General features: G+C 54.2%; 1 protein-coding gene across 1 annotated transcript in view; it reads right to left on the bottom strand.

Annotated features, from left to right (window-relative positions):
• Window positions 1-19673, bottom strand: part of LOC120381547 (zinc finger protein 239-like) — a 77896-nt gene extending 58223 nt beyond the window's left edge. The window contains exon 1 of the mRNA XM_039499723.1: window positions 19565-19673. Within this exon, the coding sequence (XP_039355657.1) occupies window positions 19565-19673 (109 nt within the window). The remainder of the gene's footprint in view (window positions 1-19564) is intronic.
• Window positions 19674-22643: the final 2970 nt, after the last annotated feature.

Genomic DNA, 22643 nt, shown 5'->3' with positions numbered 1-22643 from the left:
ACAATGGACTGTGGAAGAGCTTAGCCTTCCTGTGAATGTGCCAGCCAGCCTATGAGTCATGGCTACTATGACTCAGCAGGGCACTCTAGGGCATGTGACCAGACCACATGACAACGAACTCCATTTTGGTACCTGTATTTTTCCACAAACCGGACTGGGAACTGAGTTTGGAACAAATGGTTCCTGCCCTATGGAAAAGCTACATAAGGTGGGGTGTGACATCATCTCTTGGCCTCATTCCCCACACACAAGAGAACTCCTGGCAGCACCTGAGCAACAAAGACTGAAGTGGGGGAAGTGCTGGTCCCAGGGTAAAGGGATTTCTAGGTTGTGTATGGAAACTTGGTGGACTATCATCAGTCAGGGTGAGAAATTGCTAATTCAAATTCTATCCAGATAGTATGTTAGGCTTAGTTTGAGTTTTTGGTTATATAAGTAATCTGCTTTGATCTGTTTGCTAACACTTATTGCTGGGAAATTGGCTGTTGTCTTCTCTCTCTCCTTGAGCGGCTCAGGTAAAGCACTCAGGTAGCTTAGTTGGCTGCATGGCGCCACCTGCTGTCGTGTTGGGTGATAACAGGCCCTGGAGAGGCTGGCTGAATCTCCAGCAAAGCAGTGTGAGAAGGGCCAGCCCAGCTTGAGGGTTAGAGCAGCGGTCCCCAACCTTTTGGCACTAGGGACCGGTTTCAGAGAAAAATAATTTCCGCGGACCTGCCCCTATCTGACCCCACTCACTTCCTGCCCCCGACTGCCCGCCTCAGAATCCCCGACCCATCCTGCTCCTTGTCCCCTCACCATCCCCCAGAGACCCCCACCACCCTGGGACCCCACCCCTGCTCCCTGTCCCCTGACTGCCCCAACCCCTATCTCCCCCCGCTGAGTCCTGACAGACACCCCCCCCCCCGGAACACCCACAAGCCAACCCCCGGCATTCCCTGACCGCTCCCCCAACCTCCGCCCCCTCTCTGTGCCTTGACTGTCCCCAGGACTCCCTGCCCCTTAGCCAACCCCCCTGGCCCCAGCCTCTTACCCCCGGCTCCCTCCTCACCCGGAGCCTCAGTGCCTCGCCCGACAGCTGCAGCGTGTCTCCGGCGGAGCCTGAGCTCCGTCCTGCTCCGAGCCACGTGGGGAGGGGGCGGGGCTGGGAGCTCCACGCCGAGCGGAGGCAGCTGAGCTCAGCCCGGAGCTTGCAGCCCCGCCCCCTCACCACGCGGCTCTGAGGGGGCGGGGCTTAGGGGCCCTGCCGGAGACATGCCGCTTGATGTGCTAGGGGTCGGTTCGCGGCCCGGTTCCTAACAGGCCACGGACTGGTACCGGTCCGCGGCCCAGGGGTTGGGGACCCCTGGGTTAGAGGGCACAGCGGTTCCCAGACTGCCCCCTGGGGTGACAACCCATCACACCCTAAACTACCCTAGTGTCAGCAGGTTTGTCACATCCTGTCCCCTCCCTTTCTCCACCCAGGATATTTCCTGCCTCCCACCATCTCTAGCAGCTCCCACCAGTGGTGAGCTCCAGCTGGGTCGCATGAACCGGTTGTTAAATTTAGAAGCCTTTTTAGAACCGGTTGTTCCAGGACAACTGGTTCTAAAAAAGCTTTTAAATTTAACAAATGCTTGGGCAGCTGTCCACCCGGCCCCAGCTCACCTCCCCTTCTCCTCTGAAAGCTCCACCCTTCTTCTCCTCCCCCTTTGAGGTTGTGGGGGGCTGGATAGGGGTTGGGGCAGTCAGAGGGCAGGGTACAAGGGGGCTGAATGGGGGCAACGGTCCCGGGGGGCAGTCAGGAAGGAGCAGGGGTTGGATGAGGTGGTGGGGGGCAGTGAGGGACAGAGAGAAGGGGTGGTTGGATGGGGCAGAGGTTCCAGGGGGGCATCAAGAATGAGAGCAGGGGTTTGATGGGGCGGCAGGGGCAGTCAGGGACGGGGATGGGTCAGGGGTCCCCGGGAGGGTGTCAAGGAGCATGGGGGGTTGGAAGGGGCACGACCCCTGGGGGGGCATGACCCCCTCGTGAGGTGAGGACAAGGGAACCTGTTGTTAATATTTTGGCAGCTCATCACTGGCTCCCACCATCCTGTACATTTACTGCTTCTTTCCCTCCAAGCAGAACCCACCACCAGCTCCCTTAGAATCCCTTACCTGAGCCAGCTCCATTGCAGCCATTTCCTTCCCCTGGGGAGGGGATGATTTGGGGAGAAACGTGGACGTTATTCTGTAACCTGCTAGGGCGAGAAAGGCAATGTGAGAGAATTCAGACAGGGTTTCTGTCCTTTCCACATGTCGATTCCCCCCAGCATTGTTCCCTGCTAATGGACATTCTAGGTTCTGCCACACTGTGAAGCACAGAGTGACCTTATCCCAGTACAGGCCTAGCCCCCTCCCACCAGGGTGTAGCCCTCTGACACATGATGAAACCCTCCCAGGAGCAGAGTCTCTCTCTTACACTTATCAAGTTTTGGGCGATACCAAGCTGGGAGGGGTTGCAAGGACTTTGGAGGATAGAACTGAAATTCAAAATCATCTGGACAAACTGGAGAAATGGTCTGAAGTAAATAGGACGAAATTCAATAAGGACAAATCCAAAGTACTTCATTTAGGAAGGAACACTCAGTGGCACACATACAAAATGGGAAATGATGGCTTAGGAAGGAGCACTGCGGAAAGGGATCTGGGGTCGTAGTGGATCACAAGCGAAATAGGAGTCAACAGTGTTGCAAAAAGCAAGTATCATTTTGGGAAGTATTAGCAGGAGTATTGTAAGCAAGACACGAGAAGAAATTCTTCCGCTCTACTCCACGCTGATTAGGTCTCAACTGGAGTAATGTGTCCAGTTCTGGGGCCACATTTCAAGAAAGATGTGGACAAATTGGAGAAAGTCCAGAGAAGGGCAACAAAAATGATTAAAGATCTAGAAAACATCACCTATGAGGGAAGATTGAAAAAAACTGGGGAAGACTCAGAGGGGTCATGACCATAGGACAAGAAGCAATGGATTTAAGGCAGTTTAGGATGGAGATTAGGAAAAAAACTCCCTAACTGTCAGAGTGGTTAAGCACTGGAATAAATTGCCCAGGGAGGTTGTGGAATCTCCATCACTGGGGATATTTAAGAGCAGGCTGGACAAACACCTGTCAGGGATTGTCTAGATAATACTGAGTCCTGCCTTGAGGGCAGGGGACTGGCCTAGATGACCTCTAGAGGACCCTTCCAGTTCTATGATTCTAAGAACCAAAGGCCAGAGAAGAGCAGAATCAAAGGAGTCACTCTGGGAATTCTCACTGTCACTGTCCCCAAGGCAGCTCTCTCAGGTTAACTAAGTTGTTGGATGCTCCAGCCTTTATCCAGTCTCTCCTGGCAGTGCCCCCTTCATGGGCTGGGCCTAGTTTTAGCTTTTGGGAAGTGTGACCCCAGGGGTGCTGAGACTGGGCCTTCTTGCCGCAGCACATCTTGTTCCTTTCTGTGGCTCCCCAGTGAGTCCAAATGAGTAGATACTCCTCATACAGACTGTGAACATAAGAAGGGCCCACTGCATCAGAGCAATGGTCCATCTAGCTCAGTGGCCAATGCCAGGTGCCCCAGAGGGAATGAACAGAACAGGTAACTTCAAATGATCCATCCCCTGTCACCCATTCCCAGCTTCTGGCAAACAGAGACGAGAGACACCATCCCTGCCCATCCTCCCTGTGACACTGGCAGACGAGGTGTTAGAGGCGTGTGTAAGAGCTATGTCTTAATTGAACAAGGACAAACACACAGTGGAATCGGTCTGACTCACCTGTGTTAGTATTGTTAAAACAGGTATTAGGATTCTAAGAACATGTTTAGACTTTATTGAGTGCTTGTGAGTTGCTTCCTGGGTTAATATCTGACTAGTTGCATTGTGAGCCTCTGTGGCTCTGTAAATCACCAGACAGGAGAGAGACTTTACCTAGGTGAAGTGCTGATTGACAGCCGAATGCATTACACCCTGCCTGGCAGGAAAGGTCCATCCACACCAGAGAGACTATTATGGGATGTTAAAGACAAAAGACTGTTGTGCTCTTGACTTCCCATTAGCTGAGTTTGCAGCTCAGAGCACATGGCAGGAAGGGGATGAAAAACCCCATGCAGAAGGAACTGATGATCTGTATGCTGCTTGGACTCTGGGGGGCAAAGTTCCTAGGCATAAGCACGAGATCCCCAGCTGCTTAGCCGGGGTTAGTCCTAAAGAATATGCAGAGCTTGCTTATTAGAGAAGCTTCTATTACCTTTGAAATTTAAGACTGTAATTTGTCTGCTTCTGGATGATTAGCTGCTGTGACAGGGCAAGGCCAGCTGGCTATAGGAAAGTAGTGAGAAACAGGTATGTTAGCCCCAGGCTAAACAAATCCCTGTTACCATGGTAACCAAAGGACAGTTGCTCCAGGTTAATCAAGACACCTGGGGCCAATTAACATCCTTCCAGAAAGCCCTGGAGACAGCTAGGTTGATGGGGACCCCTGAAGCCAATCAGGGGCTGGCTGAAACTAGTTCAAGAGCTCCCAGTTAGGCAGGTGGGTGTGCAGAACAGGAGCTGTGGGAGCGACTGAGCAGTACACACCAGATCAGGCACAAGGAAGGAAGCCCTGAGGTAAGGGTGAAGTGGAGCCTGAGGAAGTGGGGGTGCTGTGGGGAAGTAGAACAGGGAATTGTATGTGTCCTGTTTCTAAAAGGTCAGATACCACAGCTGATACTATTAGGGTCCCTGGGCTGGAGCCTAGAGTAGAGGGGGGTCCTGGGCTCCCCCCTTTGCTGCCCTGATTAATCACTGAGACTGGGAGACAACAGAGACTCTGCAAGGGAGGGGAGCTTTGCCTCCCCTCCCTCGCTGGCTTACGATGAAAATGGCTCAGTGGGCTGTGACCCTTGTCCCTAAAGAGAAGGGCTACGTGGAGGGTCACAGTGAGCCTCTGAGGCTAGCGAAATCCACCAGGAAATGCAGGGCCCATGGAGACAAGGACAGAGCTTTGTCACACTGCGTTAACTTTGTAAACTCTCATTTCCTTTTAAATAAATCTTAATACAGGTTGTGACAGGACTGGCTACAAGTGTTGTCTTTGCTGGGAGATCCAAGCGTCATTTGACCTAAGGAAGTGACTGGTCCTTCGGGCCTGGCAGTAACCTGAACGTTGCTGTGACTCGTGGGGTAAGGCAGGGTTCTCAACCATGAGTCTGGGGCCCCTGGGGGGCCGTGAGCAGCTTTCAGGGGGCTGCCAAGCAAGGCCGGCATTAGACTCGCTGAGGCCCAGGGCAGAAAGCTGCAGTCCCAGCGCATGGGGCTGAAGTCTGGGCCCCTGAGCCCCACCACCCAGGGCCGAAGCCGAAGCCATGTAGCTTTGTGGGGGTCTGGGGCCCCAGGAAGTCGCCCTGTTTGCTACCCCCTAACACCAGCCCTGGCTGTGATGTTATTAATATAACCTGTGACTGTATAGTTCATTGGTGCAACCACTTATATATTTGCAGCAAATGTTGTACAACGGTTGGCGTGTAAGGTGTCTATGAAAAGATTATAATTTGCTCCTGATGATGATACTACCTGTGTGGGTGTATCATTTTTGCAGTTAAAGTTATGAATATTGGCTACGTTCTTGTACATCAGTGTGTTTTGATTCTGAAGTAGCCTTAGTAAAGCATTAGATCAGCTTCTTCAGAAAGGAATTTGCAAATCAAGTGCCCAATCAAGAAACACTTAAAGGACCTTGGGGAAACTCCAATCCACATACCCTGGTGGGCCGGGCCAGTTTCTTTACCTGCCACATCCGCGGGTTCAGCCGATTGCAGCTCCCACTGGCCGCGGTCTGCCGTCGCAGGCCAATGGGAGATGCAGGAAGCGGCGCAGGCTGAAGGATGTGCTGCCTGCCACTTCCCGCTGCCTCCATTGGTCTGGAGTGACAAACTGCGGCTAGTGGGGGCCGTGATCGGGCAAACCTGCCAACATCGCAGGTAAACAAACTGTCCCAGCCTGCCAGGGTGCTTACTCTGGTGAGCCGCGTGCCAAAGGTTGCTGATCCCTGAGCTAAAATATTTAAGAGACAAGTCAGTTGAAAATATAGTGGTGCAAGAACAAAGTAACATCGCTTCCCATTGTTACACAGCTTCTAGCTGCTGGAGGCTGCAATCCCCTGTTGTTAACATGGTTATTGGGCTGAAATCTCCCCACAGCCAGTCAGAGACAGACACGTACCTGTGTCGCTCCCCAGCTCCCGTCGCAGCATCTCTAGGGGAAGGAGAAGATGGGAGAGGTGAGAATTCAGGCCCTCACATTAATGGAGAAATCCCCATTGCTTATTAATGGAACTGCTGTTAACGACGAGATGGTGACAGAGATCAGAGGCCGATAACGCAGCCGCTGCAGACAGAGCCAGCCCCACAGGGCTGCTCCATGGGGAAGGGCGACTCGCTGAGCTGGGCTGTGAGATGGAGCCCAGGATCAGTGACATCACTAGAGTCCCCGACTCCTTCCCAGGGTCAGGGTCGCTCTAACCAGAGGAGACGCCACCCCCAGACTCCAACTCACCTTTGAATCCCAGCAGCACCTCCTGCAGCATGGCACTTTGCAGAGAGAAATCGCTAAGTCTCTTCTCCAGCTCCGCAAACGACGGCTCTGGCTTCCAAACGTCCCGTCCTCCCTGCTGGGGAAAGGAGGGGTGAGAAATAGGCCTGAGCCCCAGACCCTGAGCCCAGCAACCCCCAAACTTCACAAAACCTGGATCTGAGCTTTGTAGCCTGAGATAGTCAATGTCAGGGTGAGTCACCTCAGCCCTGTGCTCCCCAGAGAGACGGGAAGTGGGGAGACACTAGAGCAAGGAACGGAGACATTGTTCAGGGGCTTTCTCAGGGACGCTCTGGTTCTGGGGGGGGCAGAGCCACCCCCTACGCCGGTTTACTGCAGGAACAAGGGGCACCAGCACGGGGATTATGTGGAAAGGGAGGAGACACAGACCAAAGAGTGGGCAGGTCCTATATGTTCACAGTGGCCACAGACAGAGCCCAGGGCTCCAGCTGGGACTGAACGTGGGCCCTTTAATGCCAAAACCCAAAAAAACTTCAGCTGAAGCAGTAACCCTGGGACGTCCAGCTCATTTGGCAGAGAGGGCCACATTGCACCGTCCGTTATGGCCAGTGGCCAGGGCATCGGGTTAGAACTCTGTGCCCTGCTCCATTCACAGCAGAACACCCACTGCTTTCCATGGGACACCCACGTACAAAGAACAAGGGGGGAATCTGCCCTTTGTATGGGAAATAAATTTTAGTTCTTAGTTATCAAACCTAGCAGCCCATGAGGGGAGCGAAATGGAGCCCAGGACTTACCTGCCCCCAGTGCTCCCAGCACCCTACAAAGGAGAGAAAGAGGAGGCCGTCAGGGGGAGTGTCCCTGGGTGGGGAGGCCTCCTGCTCTGCAGGGGTCACCACTGAGGCCTCGGGCAGTAGGGGAATTTCAGGTTTACATTCCCAGAGCTGCTGCCCCCCTACCAGACCCAGCAATCCCTGCGGGCAGGTCCTACTGTGGAAATCTTCTCCCCGGGCACTTTACAGGCAGAAGATATTTCTCTGCATTGAGAATCAAATTCCCCCCAGTGCTGAGAGACCCAGAAGGCCCCTGGCCCCACTAAACCCATTAACCTGCAGTGACAGGGGCCTTGGGCCTAACTCGGGACCTCAGCATGGTGGGGGAGGGGATTTCACCCTCCAAGAGCAAATGCAGAGAGACATTTCCAGGAGAGAAGGTCTTGGGGCTGCAGCATCCAGGACTCCCAGGGCCCATCCCTGGCACCGCTGCCAGACTCACTGGGTGACCTTGGGCAGGGCTCTGCCCCTCCCTCTGCCTCACTTTCCCCATTTGTCCCATAGGGATAATGCCCCTGACCACACTCTGTAAAGTGCTTTGGGGTCTAGGGCTCAGAAGCACCTAGAGAAACGCTGCATATGATCATTGCAATGACAGCCTGACCGGCAGGGGTTGGCTCAGCGGCTGCTGCCCCTTCTCTCCTCCTCTCCCGCTGAGCAGGGAAATCTGCCAGGACAGGCTGCAGACACCCTCATCCCTTCTCTGGACAATGGCTCCCTCCAGCTCCTCCAGCCGGGCCAGCAGCCGCTGCTCCTGCTCCTCCAGAAACCCTCGCAGCTCCTGCCACTCCCAGACGATCTTCTGCCTCTCGGCTTCCGTCTGTTTCTGCAACAGGGAGAGGGCGGCTCAGTAACGGGGGAACATAGAACATAAGAACGGCCAGACTGGATCAGACCAAAGACCCATCTAGCCCGGTATCCTGTCTTCTGACAGAGGCCAATGCCAGGTGCCCCAGAGGGAATGAACAGAACAGAGAATCATCAAGTGATCCATTCCCAGCTTCTGGCAAACAGAGGCTAGGGACACCATCCCACTCATCCTGGCTAATAGCCACTGATGGACCTGTCCTCCATGCACTTCTCTAGTTCTTTTTAGAACCCTGTTAGTGTCTTGGCCTTCACAACATCCCCTGGCAAGGGGTTCCACAGGTTGACTGTGTGTTGTGTGAAGAAATACTTCCTTTTGTTTGTTTTAAACCTGCTGCCTATTCATTTCACTGGATGACCCCTAGTTCTTGTGTTATGAGGAGGAAATAACACTTTCTTATTTACTTTCGCCACACAAGTCATGATTTTATAGACCTCTACCATCCCCCCTTAGTCATCTCTTCTCCAAGGTGAACAGTCTCAGGCTTTGTCTACACTGGCACTTCTCTCCTGCCAACAAAGAGCAGCTACACTGCGCGCCTGTCAGCAGAACGGCTGTAGCGGCACAGCCGTGTGGCTAAAAGCTGCGGCGTGTAGCCATAGCTTCAGTCTTATTAATCTCGCCTCATGCGGAAGCTGTTCCATATCCTTCATCATTTTTGCTGACCTTCCCTGAACCTTTTCCAATTCCAATATATCTTTTTTGAGATGGGGCGACCAGATCTGTACACAGTATTCAAGATGTGGACATACCATGGATTTATATAGAGGCAATAGGATATTTTCTGTTTTACACTCTATCCCTTTCCTAATGATTCCCAATATTCTGTTTGCTTTTTTGACTGCTGCTGCAGATTGAGTGGATGTTTCCAGAGAACTAGCCACAGTGACTCCAAAATCTCTTTCTTGAGCGGTAACAGCTAATTTAGACCTCATCATTTTCTGTGCATTTGATATTATCTTTTCCAATGTGCACTATTTTGCATTTATCAACATTGAAATTCATCTGCTCCATAACAGGAGAAAATCATCAATGCACCTGGGGCGGGTGGCAGTTATTTACCAGAACACAAGAGCTCTTGCGGTGGGGGATGGGAAGTTAATTTATCCCGGGAAGGGAGGAGGGATCAGGACCGGGGTGAGCTGTACATCACCTACAGGAGGGACACTTCTCCCCAAAACCTCATCAACGTGCACTGAGCCAAATCCTCCACCTCTGCAGCCCACATTTCATCTCCTTCCTCCCCATCCCCCCAGGAGCTAGAAAGGATCCCTGGTCACTGTGACATCCAGACAGCCCGTGGGCAGGGGCTCTGGGCTAACACAGACTGACCCTCTCCTGCCCAGCAGCCTCCTGCGTCCTAAGGACATCATGTTACCCCCGTGTCTGACCCTGCAGGCTCCCTGGGCTCCAGCGGGGATGGGTCCCTGGCTGAGGCGGGCAGGGTGGGCCCTGCACTCACCAGGTCATTCTTATGCCCGGCAAACCTAAGTGACGGGGGGCTCTGGGCACCTACCAGCAGCTCCTCGCTCTGCCGCTCCTCCTCGGCTTTGGCTGCTTCTCTCTCTTTTCCCAGGGGGGCCGGATGCTTTTGTGGGGCCTCCTGGAAGAAGCAGGGGAGGGAGGGTTAGAAACTGCTGCAAACCTCCCAGCTGCCAGATTTCAGGGCCGTCCTGCCCTGCAGACGCCTGTGCAGGGTCCCTGGGACTCAGACTGAGAGGAGATGGTGAAACAGGGAGCAGCTTTTCCAGAGGAAACGCAGGGCCCCAGGCTGCAGGGACAGGGGTGCAGCCCAACCCCCAGCTCCCCGGGGCCTCACCCACATCCCAAGCAGCCAACTTCAGACAGTCCCCCACTTTCCCCAGCGCCAGCCCTCAAAGCTCCCGCAGGGCCAGATCTGAACACGGAGCCCCCCAAACATCCCCCAGCCCTGACCCCCCAGTGCACCCCAAACTCCCAGCTCCCAGCAGCCCCCATCCCCAGCCGCTCCCCCCAGCCCTGACCCCCCAGCGCACTCCCAGCTCCCCCACAGCCCCATCCGCAGCAGCTCTCCCCCCAGCCCTCACCCCCCCAGCGCACTCCCAGCTCCCCCACAGCCCCATCCCCAGCCGCTCCCGCACCAGCCCTGACCCCCCCAGCGCACTCCCAGCTCCCCCCATCCCCAGCCCTGACCCCCCCAGCACACCCCAAACTCCCAGCTCCCCCAGCCCCATTCCCGGCCACTACCCTCCAGCCCTGACCCCCAAACTCCCAGCTCCCCCAACCCCAACCGCTCCCCACAGCCCTGACCCCCAGCGCACTCCCAGCTCCCCACAGCCCCATCCAGAGCCGCTCCCCGCCAGGCTCTGACACCCCAGATCCGACCCCCGGGCCCAGCCTGGGCTCGAGCTCTGAGCCGAGCCGCGCTCCGCCCCTCCTGCAGCTCCCGGCCCAGCCGCTCCCGGGCTCCGTCGCCCGGCCCCGTCCGAGACACTCGCCCCCGCAGCCCCGCTCCGGCCGCGGGAGCTCGGACCCCCGGGCAGGGGCGAACCAGGCAGCCGGGCCCGCCCGGCGGCAGCGTGTCCGCCCCACGCGTGTCCCCGCCCCGCGCTGCCCCCGGCCTCACCGCGCTGCCCGCGGGCTGCAGGGCTGGAGCAGCCCCGCGCCGCGCTCCCGGCCCCGGCCATGGCCCCGCTGCCGCACAGGGGCGGGGCCGGGGAGGAAGGGGCGGCTCCTCCCGGACCTGGCCCCGCCCCGGGCCCCACGCAGGGGTGGGACACGCGGGGACCCGCCTCAGCCCGGAGGGGGGAGGAGGGGGCCGGGGCTCCCCAGGGGAAAAGCGGGGGCGGGGCTGGTGCTGCTGAACCATCAGACTCCGGAGCCCCCGGCTGAGAATGCAGCGAGCACGTGTCAGGTCAGCGCTGGAGATGGGACCCAGCACGTGTCAATCACCTGCCTCTAAAGCGTCTAAATCCCCTGGGCACAGCTCGCCAGGGCACAGCTTGGGAGCTGCACTGGGAATCCATGCTGCAGGAAATCCCTTCCCCCCCTCTGCTTGCTTGTGTTTTGTTACAGCCCTGGAGATAATCCCGCTGCCTGCACGTGTTCTGCAGAGAACAGAGGAGCAAATTCTCTCCCTGTTCCCCCTTCCACAGCCATTAAAGGACGGAATAAACCCCCAGCAGCGCCCTGCCCCACAGAGTCCCCCACTGTAAGGAGAGAGATGTGCCTTGACTGGGGCTCCAGCTCAGCGTCACCAGGTTTATATAACTTTTGGTGATGCCCAGAACTGGTCCAAGTTTTGTCCGTCCTTCCTCACCCTGCCCCCAAAGCTGTGGGAGGGAGTTTGGGTACATGAGGTGCAGGCTCTGGGCTGGGCAGGGGGTTGGGGTGCAGGGAGGTGGGGTGGACCCTGGGAGGGAGTTTGTGTTAGGCCTGAATAAAGATGTAGCACAAAAACCAGTTATGTCAATCTGACTGAAGTCAGCATGTTTCATAAAGCCCTGGGAAAAAGTGAGATACGAAAGGGAGGTGCATTCCTCAAGTTACCAGCTGCCTTAACTCCTGTCTTCCAGTGTCTGGTGCTTGCAACTATGCTGATAAGAAAGTTGCTGGGGCATCACAACTTGCTTACATTATAAAGAAAGACAGATGTGCTTTGTTATTAGGGTTTGTTACTAACCAAAGGGGGGTGGGATATGGGTTGTGTGAAGTGAATAATTTATTTATAAATAATTTTAGTAACAGGCATGGACATTTCTTACCTATTTTGTCCCTCCAGGCCTTCCATACTCCTGTTCAAGAGGCATCCCCCAGGGCTCCCTCTGCCTGTGTGACTGGCCAGCAGGGGGCGGTGGTCACTTTCTATCCACTTCTCAGGCACTGTGAGGTAACAGTGTTGCTGGGTGGGGGTGGGGCTGTGGGGGGAGATAGCAGCGGAAGGGGGCGTGGGGTGGGGGAGGCCTCTGGGGGGCTGGGCAGGGGGGACCCTCGTGAGGTTGGGGGGGTCTGGAGATTTGGAGTTTCAGGGGTGGGTGTGATGGGCCCAGCCCGGCGGCTGGGGGGCCGGGTGGGGGGTAGCGCGGGGGGCCGGGGGGCGGCAGAACAGCCGGGGTGGGCGTCTCTTGGGGAGGCGGGACAGGGGGTTAGAGGGAGCCTGGTGCTGTGCCAGGGGCTCTGTCTGGGCTTCCCCCGCAGACTCCTGGGATCACTGCCCTGCCCAGTGCACAGAGTGTGTGTGGGAGAATCCCCGGCGCTAGGCCAGGGCTGCCCCTGTAAAGCACCAGGGGATCCCGCAGGGGGAGGAGGGGTGCCAGGCAAAGGGCAGGGCAGATCCTGCTGGAGGCGGGGCGGGGGATCCTAGGCAGGCAGTGAGGGACTGAGTTCCCAGTGGGGTCTCTTTTGGGGGTCTCGGGGTGTTGGGGTCTCTTGGTGGGGAACACTTTGGGATTCCCAACCTGGCAGTGACGGTCTGGTGGGGGTTGTCTGGCCGGTGGGGCTCTGAGGGGTATCTGAGGTCCCTGGCCAGGGACTCTGGGGGCTGCGTCCCAGGGAGTATCTGGGGGGGTTGGCTGGGGCTCTGGGGGCTGCTCCTGACCTTCCTGCTTCTCCCTGATTAGCTTATGCCAGAATCCTGGCTCCAAGCACTGCCCGACATTCCCCGGCCAGGCCCAGTCACCGTGATAACTTTCTAGCCACTTATCAAACACTGTGAGGCGAAATCACAGATTTTTGCTCTTCTCCCTTCTTGAAAACTGCAGGAACTTCCAGTTCCATTCTCCTAGATTGTCCAGTCCTTGTCCTGGATCTGGGGAGAGATGGAGGTGGGAGGGGGGTCAGCACTGCCGCACAATGGTCTCTTCCCCAGCGTTCTGGACTCATTCTTTCTGAACTCTGTTTTCATTGAGACCATTGTTAATCCAGAGTCACTGTATGGAAAGACAAGGAGTGACTCCAGATGGACAGTGGGGCAAATGAGATTAGCAATTCTCCCTGTGAGGAGGGTTCTCATTAGCTGCTCTCCCCAGAGAGCTAAAGGAGGGAAGCTGCTCAAACGCTCTGTCCCTCTCTGCTCAGGATACTGGGGTTCAGCTTCCTGGGTCAGACGCTGCAGCCTCCATTGTGATCGGGGAGACCAGGCTTAGCAGCTGCTGCTCCCCCAGAGGGGTTCTGTGCTGGGAAGTGACCTGAATTAAAGCTGCTTCTCTGCCCGGCCCAGGGGATGACTTTCTCCAGCTGGTCCTAGCCCCCTAGGGCAGCCCTGGGCCCTGTTAATACTAAATTCTGAGCCAGAGTCTCTAGGTAACTGACAGACTTCAGGGAAAGTTCTGGGGACTGGCAAGAAAGTGACTCTGCACAAACAGCCCCTCCACATTTCTCCTCCCCGTATCAATTGCCAGGAGAAAATCCAGCCATGGGAGAGCAAAGCCCCCAGGAATGGGACTGTCCCAGACAGAGGGGCAGAGAGAGAGGACAGAGGAAGGAGAGACTGAAAGGGGCAGTGGTAGAAATGAGTGGAGGGAGAGATTTCCAGCTCTCTAGTCCACCCAGACACATGTATTGCTGCATCCCTGGGCAGAACCATTTTCCAGTGAACAAAACAAGGATCAGACAGAGGAAAAGCCAGTTTCTGACTCCATATTCCCCCTGCTGGGGTGTGGCTGCCGTGGGGTCAGTGTCCGAGGGAATCCCCCACAGTGACCCCTTTGGTTCTGCTCTTTTCTAGCCTTGTGTTCAGAGACTTTGTTACGGGGTGAGGGGAGGGAGAAGGGAGGTTAAAAATGTGTCTGGGCTTAGCCTGGCAGGAGGGGCCAGATCTACATTGTAATAAACAGATTGAGCATTTCCCAGCATGGCAGAATCTAGGGTGTCTGTCTGCAGGGAAAAGGCCTGGGGGATTCTGATGTGTAATTAACTAAAACCGGTTCTGAAACGCCCACAACTGCCCTTCTCCCCCAGACAGGCTGCAGAATGACGTCCATGTTTTGCTCCAGCTCATCCCAGCCTGGCATGGGACAGGGAAGAGAAATGGCTGCAGTGGAGCCAACTCAGGTAGAGATTGTCGGGGGGTTGCTGGTGGGTTCCTGCTGGAGGAGAGGGACAGGAAATACACCGGAGATGGGAAGGTTTGCACAGTCTGGTTTGGAGGTTGGAGCGGGGCAGGAAATTCACAGCGTGGGGAAAGGAGGAGGCCAGGGTGTAGCAAACCTGCTGGGAGTTATTTAATAAGTGGCCTAGATTCTAGGCACAGACCCAGGAGGTTCGGCGGTGGAAATGCCCTAATTTGTGAAGAAAGAAAATAGCCCACCTACATGGAGCTATCAAACTGACCAGACTCCCAGTGCTGGAGCCTGAGCTCACTAATCAGCGGCTGCTGTGAGATATGAAGGGGGCACCCATGAGTCAGGCTTATTGGAGCTGCCTCTCCCTTCATATCCCGCTCCTCACAAGGAGGAGGCTATTGGGCTTCCTACCAGGGAGCTCTCCCTGGACCCTGCTAGGGGCTCCATCTCCTGTATCAGTCGATGGCTGGTAGGTGTGTGATGGATCTGCTGGGAGAGACAAGGGGCTCTCGCTTCGTCCCCTCACCCTGGTATTTGCTGGATACACGGAGTGGGTTCAGGCTGGGACTCTGTTGACTGCGATCCACCCAGAGCTTCCATTTGATTCGCTCCTCTCTGCCACAAATAGTGGGGTTGTGAGTGGGGCAGCAGGTGCTAAGTGTTGGACTCTTGCTCTTTCAGGGGCCGGTGACCTTCAAGGAGGTGGCTGTTCATTTCACCAAGGAAGAGTACACTCTGCTGGACCCCACTCAGAGAGCCCTCTACTGGGATGTCATGCAGGAGAACTATGAGACTGTGACCTCGCTGGGTAAGGGTTCCTGTCCCCTCCGTTCTTGGAAGGGGAAATGAAGAGTTAAGGTTCACGCCAGCCCCACAATGCCACCTCTACTCTGTCCTGTTTCAGCATCACCCCAATATGCCAGTGACACACACACACTACCAGAGACCCTCCCCTGCTGCCGAACACTTTGGGAACAGAGCACAGGAGCCGTATCGCACAGTGTCAAATAGCTCCTCTTTACTCAAGTAAAACTGGGGGTTAGGTCCAGCGTAATGAACAGAAGCTTCCCCCGGCTTTCTCTCAAACCCTGAGCCTTCTCTACCCAAACCAGAAAGTGCTTGGGATGTAACAAGCAGGCGGCTGGAGTCAGAGCTGCTGGTCCAGGGTTACTTTTCACACAGACACTTGGTGCGTCCTTGAATGCTGGCTGGAGGTATCCAGACAGGGGATCTCCAGCAGCAGAACACTGAATCTCACCCAGGGTTACAGATGACACAACTCACTGATCTTGATTGTGCCCCAGCATGTGAAAATGGTCTAGGTTGGTAGTGACATTTCTTGAGACATGCAGAGTGTTGCTCCCATATCACCAGGTGTAATAACAATAACAGGAAAGGCCGAATATGGAAAACTGATTGTTCAGCTTGCTTTTGACCTGCATCATATTTTGCAATATATTCCAAGTAAGGAAATTAACGTGCAACGTATGTGTCATTGTTTGGGGTTTTAAGCTTTAAAAGGCTTGTGTGATTTTTAGCTCAGGGGGACAGTATTCCAATAGCTGTTGCTCCCTGTGCACTTTTAACCAAGAAAGAGCCTCAGGCTAAGCTGATTCAAAATCAATCATGTGGTTGTTTTCCACAACAGCTTCAAGAGGTCCCTGTGATGGAATGTAAATGTCTTCTTCACACCTTCCCCCTGCAAGAGAATGGCTGTTTGACCAGCTGTTTGCCTTGCTGTCTCTGAGGAACTGCTCTGTGGGTGTTCCCCAGAATTGTAACTTTTTCAGTAATATCATACAGTAAAATCTCATATCTTTACATACAGTGTTACTACACATTTTAACAGGAGGATAATATTCAGAAGATTATGCGTTTTCAAATGATACCTCACAAGCCATACTGTGTACAAAATTGATCATAATTTTCTAGAAGAGTGAACACAGGGGTATAGACTGACACAGTGTCTGTGTGTGTGTTCCCAGCAGATATGTGGGTATTTCAATCCCTCATAAGCATAGTGTTCAGCATCTTCAAGGACCTGGGGTACTGGTCCTGGGAATTCACTGTTTTACCAAGTGTGACACTGTATGGAATTGTGAGACACTTTGGTATTAATAATAAAATAATAATATAATCTGATAAAATTGCAATGAATTGTGCTAGATATGCCATGCCAGGTGTCAGTGAAAATGTTATGATTTGCCAAGTATGATAATATTGTTTCTATGTTTGTATCACCTTTGTATTGTGAGTTATAGATATGTAGGGTATATCTATAACTATATCTATACCGAATGCTGGGCAGCAGTTCTGCAGAAAACGACCTAGGGGTTACGGTGGACGAAAAGCTGAATATGAGTCAACAGTGTGCCCTTGTTGCCAAGAAGGCTAATGGCATTTTGGATTGTATAAGTAGGGGCATTTCCAGCAGATCGAGGGACGTGATCATTCCCCTCTACTCAGCACTGGTGAGGCCTCATTTGGAGTACTGTGTCCAGTTTTGGGCCCCACACTACAAGAAGGATGTGGATAAATTGGAGAGAGTCCAGCGGGGGGCAACAAAAATGATTAGGGGGCTGGAGCACATGACTTATGAGGAGAGGCTGAGGAACTGGGATTGTTTAGTCTGCAGAAGAGAAGAATGAGGGGATTTGATAGCTGCTTTCAACTACCTGTAAGTGGGTTCCAAAGAGGATGGATCTAGACTGTTCTCAGTGGTAGAAGATGACAGAACAAGGAGTACTGGTCTCAAGTTGCAGAGGGGGAGGTTTAGGTTGGACATTAGGAAAAACTTTTTCACTAGTAGAGTGGTGAGGAACTGGAATGGGTTACCTAAGGAGGTGGTAGAATCTCCTTCCTTAGAGGTTTTTAAGGTCAGGCTTGACAAAGCCCTGGCTGGGATGATTTAGTTGGGTTTGGTCCTGCTTTGAGCAGGGTTGGACTAGATGACCTCCTGAGGTCCCTTCCAACCCTGAGATTCTATGATTCTGTATTTCCAGACTTGTGCAGTGTTTCTGGGTGACACCCCCAGACATATTGACATCAACACTGCCTAGCCTGTTTGATGGCCCATTGAGGGTCATCAGCTGTACAATGAGCCCATGGAAAGGACCAAGGGGATACACCTATTGAGTCAGCAAGACATGTCAGGGTATGCCTGTCTACTGAGAACTCCAAGGCTTTTCCATGCCACATGCTGTGAATCTTGTGTTTGGGACACAGGAAGTACAAGCCACATGGCAAAAGGAATATAAAGGGCAGTTGCATCATCTCCATTTTATCTGCAATCCCCCTTCCTACCTCTGGAGCAACTTCTCTACAAACTGAACTCTGGAACAAAGGACTGAATGACCCATCCAATCTGTGGATGTGTTCCAGATGGACTTTCAAGCCAGCAACTCACCAATACTGCTAAGAATGGGGGGAGGGATAGCTCAGTGGTTTGAGCATTGGCCTGCTAAACCCAGGGTTGTGAGTTCAATCCTTGAGGAGGCCACTTAGGGATCTGGGGCAAAAATTGGTCCTGCTAGTGAAGGCAGGGGGCTGGACTCAATGACCTTTCAAGGTCCCTTCCAGTTCTAGGAGATTGGTATATCTCCAATTATTACCTAACCTGATATATCAATTTTGGAATGTATCTGACTGCTTTCCCATTTAACATCTTTCTTTCTTTCGTTTAAACCTTTAGTTTAGATGCTAAAGGATTGTCTGGAAGGATGGAATTTCGGGTAATATCCAAACCTATACTGACCTGGTGATGTGGGTGACCCTTTGGGGTCAGAGAAACACTTTGTTTATGTGAGCAGAGTTTTTAAATAACCTCTCACTGTAGTGGACTTAGTTGCTGATTAGGAGCCAGAGAACTGGGATGCAATAAAGGGGCCGTGTGATTTCTTTTTTCAGCTTCTCGATAACCCGTGTGGGGGATCAGAAGCACAGTTGGTGACTGGTCGGTGAGTTTAACTTCAGTGTTAACCAGCAGTTTTGGGAGCATCTGCTCTCCCTTTTTCAGCCTGCCCTAACTTTGGCATTTTCAGTGAGAACTGCCCCTGGCCCACCAGGTCACACTAAGCACTGAAGTTAAATTAATAGAATGTTTTTTTATGACCAAGTCTTATGAAATCAACTGAATTCCTTTGTTTTCTTTCATCTGAGCAGGGTTTCTAGTTTTCCAGCATGATGTGATCTCCCAGCTGGAACAAGGGGAAGAGCCATGGGTCCCAGACCTCCAGGGTTCAGAGGAAAGAGAGATCCTGAGATCTCCCTGCACAGGTGAGGAAACATTAAACCACCTCAGAATCTGTAAGTGCCTGAAGGAAACATCTGGGATGCCCAACAAAGCCCTTGGGAGGTCTCTCAGTTCATTATTGTCCCTAGCAGGGGTTATATCCTCAGGGTAAATATAGTTCTTCTTCGAGTGCTTGCTCATATCCATTCCAGTAAGTGTGCACGCACTGCGTGCACGCGCTGCGTGCACTCTCGTCGGAAGATTTTTAGCCTAGCAACACTCGGTGGGTCGGCTGGGCGCCCCCTGGAGTGGCGCCGCTATAGCACCGGATATATACCCCTGCCGACCCACCCGCCCCTCAGTTCCTTCTTACCGCCCGTGACGGTCGTTGGAACTGTGGAGAGTGGCTTTGCTGACCTCCACATCCCTAGCTTCTCGGAGTTATTTACCCTTTATCGTGTATATAGTTCAAGCTCTTGTAGTTATAGTTAGTTTTAGTACGTTTTTTCATAGTTAGTGTATATAGTTAAGCGGGGGATTGGGGGAATAGCCCCCTTTCCTCCAACCCGGTGCGGGCTCATGCCCAAGGCGCCGGGATTTAAACCCTGCTCGGCGTGCTAGAAGCCGATGCCAGTGGGGGATCCTCATGACTCCTGCCTAAAGTGTTTAGGAGAATCCCACTTGACAGACAAGTGCCGAATTTGCAAGTCGTTCAAGCCAAGAAGGAGCGGGACTTCCGACTAAAGCAGCTCCTTATGGAATCGGCCTTTAGTCCCACGGTGCCGGCACCGACCGCCCAACAGACCGCATCGGTGAGGAGCGCACCTTCAGCACCGGATCGCTCTGGTACCAAGAAGGACTCCTGGCACTGACATCTGCCGGCACCGGCTCTCCGGCACCGCTCCCTTTCCTCGATGGGGAAACGATGTACTGCTCCGACCCCATCCTTGCAAAAGGAGCAAGCATCAAAGTCCGTCCGTCAGACCCCAGTAACGGCTGCGGCACTGTCAACACAGGCACCGCAGTTGGCAGCTGCTCCTAGCGCGGCACCGTCGATTCTGGTACCGCAAGGGCTGTTGAGTCCGGTGCCACATAGCTCCCCGGCTGACGCTGTGATCGAGCTCGCTCTCCCTTCTACGCCGGAGACATTCTCAATGGCAAGAGAGCTCATCATGCTGATGGAGTCGATGCAGCCTCAACCCCCGGCACCGCCGGTGTGGGTTATCCAATCCATCGGCAAGCCGGCCCTCATAAGGCCTCCTTCTGTTGGTCCACCGGAGAGACGTCTTTCCAGGTCTCGGTCTCGGAGACGTTCCCGCTCCCGCCGTTCCCAATCCCGGCACCGCTCGCAGTCCCGGCACCGCTCTCCATCGCGGTACTGGTCGTACTCGCGGAGATGTTCAAGATGTCGATCACCAGACAGATACTCCCGGTACCGATCCGGCTTTCGGTACCGATCTCAGTACCGTACGTCCCGCAGTCACTCTCGGCACAGGGACTCGAGATCCCGGTCGACCTCCCGGCACTGGCACAGTAGAAGGTCCCGGTTTCGTTCGCGGTACCGACAAAACCGGTACCGCTCACTGGTACCACCCCATGACCGCACGTCAGCAACAGCAGTACCTTACCAGGGTCTCTCGGCCCCACCGTGTCCTTCGAGACACACATCAATATCGTCTCGGGCTGGGAGTGCTTCTTACCGCCAGGACCGGGCATCTGATATTCCATGCCACCATCCAGAGGCACAAAGCCAGGAGCAAGGTCCTCATCAATGGGCCTTTTGGACTCCGTGGGCATATCACGAGGCCCAAGGTGCCCCACTTGTGGCTCAACGCTCCGGCCCCTCAGAGCACAGGGTTCCTGAAGCGACTGTAAGCCATCCTCCTCCCGCGGGCACGGACGAGGATCCACTTCAATCTGCAGACCCTGAGATTCCACCAGATGCAGATGGTGCTCTGCCGGTCCATGACCCACCTCAGGATCCGTTGGTACCGGGCCTCTCCTCCTCCTCTCCTGATGAGGCAGTGGCAGGAACATCCTCCTCTGGTCCTCCGCCTATTGACCTCCGGGCCCATCAAGACCTCTCGGAGAGTAGCACAAAACATGAATTTGCCAGTGGAGGAGGTTGCTGAAATAGAGGACCCTGTCATAGACATATTATCGGCGGATGCGCCCCTTCGAGTGGCTCTCCCATTCATCCGCACTATTCAAGCCAATGCAGACACAATTTGGCAATCCCCAGCTTCTATTACACCTACAGCTAGGGGAGTAGAGAGAAAATATATGGTCCCCGCCAAGGGGAAAATATATGGTCCTACACCCACCCACCTCCCTGCCCCCTGGTTGTCCAATCCGTGAACGAACAGGAGCGTCATGGCCAGCAAGCACCGGCTCCTAAGGCGAAGGAGGCTAGGCACATGGACCTCCTAGGCCGTAAGGTCTACTCGGCTGGAGGCCTCCAACTTAGGGTGGCAAACCAGCAGGCCCTCCTAAGTCGTTATAATTTTAATACGTGGGTGTCTGTGGGGAAGTTTGCACAACTCCTTCCCCAGGAGTCCCACGCAGAGTTTACGGCCCTACTAGAGAAGGGTAAAAAAGTGGCGAGAACTTCCCTCCAGGCCTCTCTGGATGCAGCGGACTCAGCAGCCAGAACGCTTGCGTCCGGGGTAACGATGAGACGCATCTCCTGGCTACAAGCTTCAGGCCTTCCCCCAGAATTGCAGCAGACAATTCAGGATTTACCTTTTGAGGGCCAGGGCCTTTTCTCGGATCTGCGCAGAGCCTCAAGGACAATCGAGTCATAATGCGCTCGTTGGGTATGCACATGCCGGTGACCCAACATAGGTCCTTCTGGCCCCAACCATACCGCCCTTATAACCAGCCTAGACCACGCCAGAATACGACCAGACGGCGCGGCAGGGGCAATCGGTGGAGACAGTCTGGCCTTCAGGGAAACCAAAGTCAAGCGCCCCCTAAACCACCTACGGGGCCAAAACAAAACTTTTGATGGGATGTTTGAGGACGGCCCACCAGTTTCCCTGCCGGATCCTTCTCCTCCTTCTTCAACCGCCTCTCCCATTTCCTCCCTGCATGGTCCCAGCTCACCTCCGACCGTTGGGTCCTTTGCACGGTGGAAACAGGATACCACCTCCAATTTGTTTCTCCACCCCCATCCCACCCTCCCCACCCGTCCGTCTTCAGGGACCCTCTCACGAGCAATTCCTCTTACAAGAGTTTCAGGCGCTCCTAACGCTGGGAGCCATAGAAGTGGTGCCAGAGGACATGAGGGGCAAGGGTTCTGTTCCCGCTACTTTTAATCCCCAAGGCAAAGGGTGGTCTACGACCGATCCTCGACCTGCGAGAACTCAACAAATTCATGATAAAGCTCAAGTTCCGCATGGTATCCCTGGGGACCATCATCCCATCCCTGGATCCGGGAGACTGGTATGCCGCCCTCGATATGAAGGATGTGTATTTCCATATCGCCATTTACCCGCCGCTCAGACGGTTTCTCCATTTTGTGGTCAACCAACAGCACTTCCGGTTCACGGTGCTTCCCTTCGGTCTTTCTACGGCCCTGAGAGTCTTCACCAAATGTATGGCCATTGTAGCTGCCTCCCTCCGCCGTCGTCGAATACACGTCTACCCGTACCTCGACGATTGGCTCATTCGAGGGACTTCCCAGGTGCAAGTATCACAGCACCTGTGTGTCATCAAAGACCTCTTTGGGAGGCTCGGCCTCATGATCAATGTAGAAAAGTCTACCCTGACTCCAACGCAGAGAATAGACTTTACTGGAGCAGTTCTGGACTCCAATCTGACCAGGGCCTGCCTTCCTCTGCCACGTTTTCAGTCAATGTCTTCGATCATTCGAAGTTTTCAATCCTTCCCGACAACGTCGGTGCGCACCTGCCTCGGTCTATTAGGTCACATGGCGTCCTGCACCTTTGTGATCAAGTACGTGAGACTGCGACTTCGGTGCTTCCAAACCTGGCTTGCTTCTCTATACCATCCACACAGAGACAATATAGATTCGGTGATCACTATCCCCAGGAAGGTTCTCGACTCTCACTTGGTGGCTGGACCTCACTGTAGTTTGCGCAGGGATGCCGTTCCACCCTCCTCAACCCTCGCTGGCACTAAC

Source organism: Mauremys reevesii, linkage group 14 (genome assembly GCF_016161935.1).
Source record: "Mauremys reevesii isolate NIE-2019 linkage group 14, ASM1616193v1, whole genome shotgun sequence".
In the NCBI taxonomy this organism is placed as follows: Eukaryota; Metazoa; Chordata; order Testudines; family Geoemydidae; genus Mauremys; species Mauremys reevesii.
The sequence above is the reverse complement of the archived record's forward strand: the minus strand, read 5'-3'. Positions and strand labels throughout refer to the sequence as shown.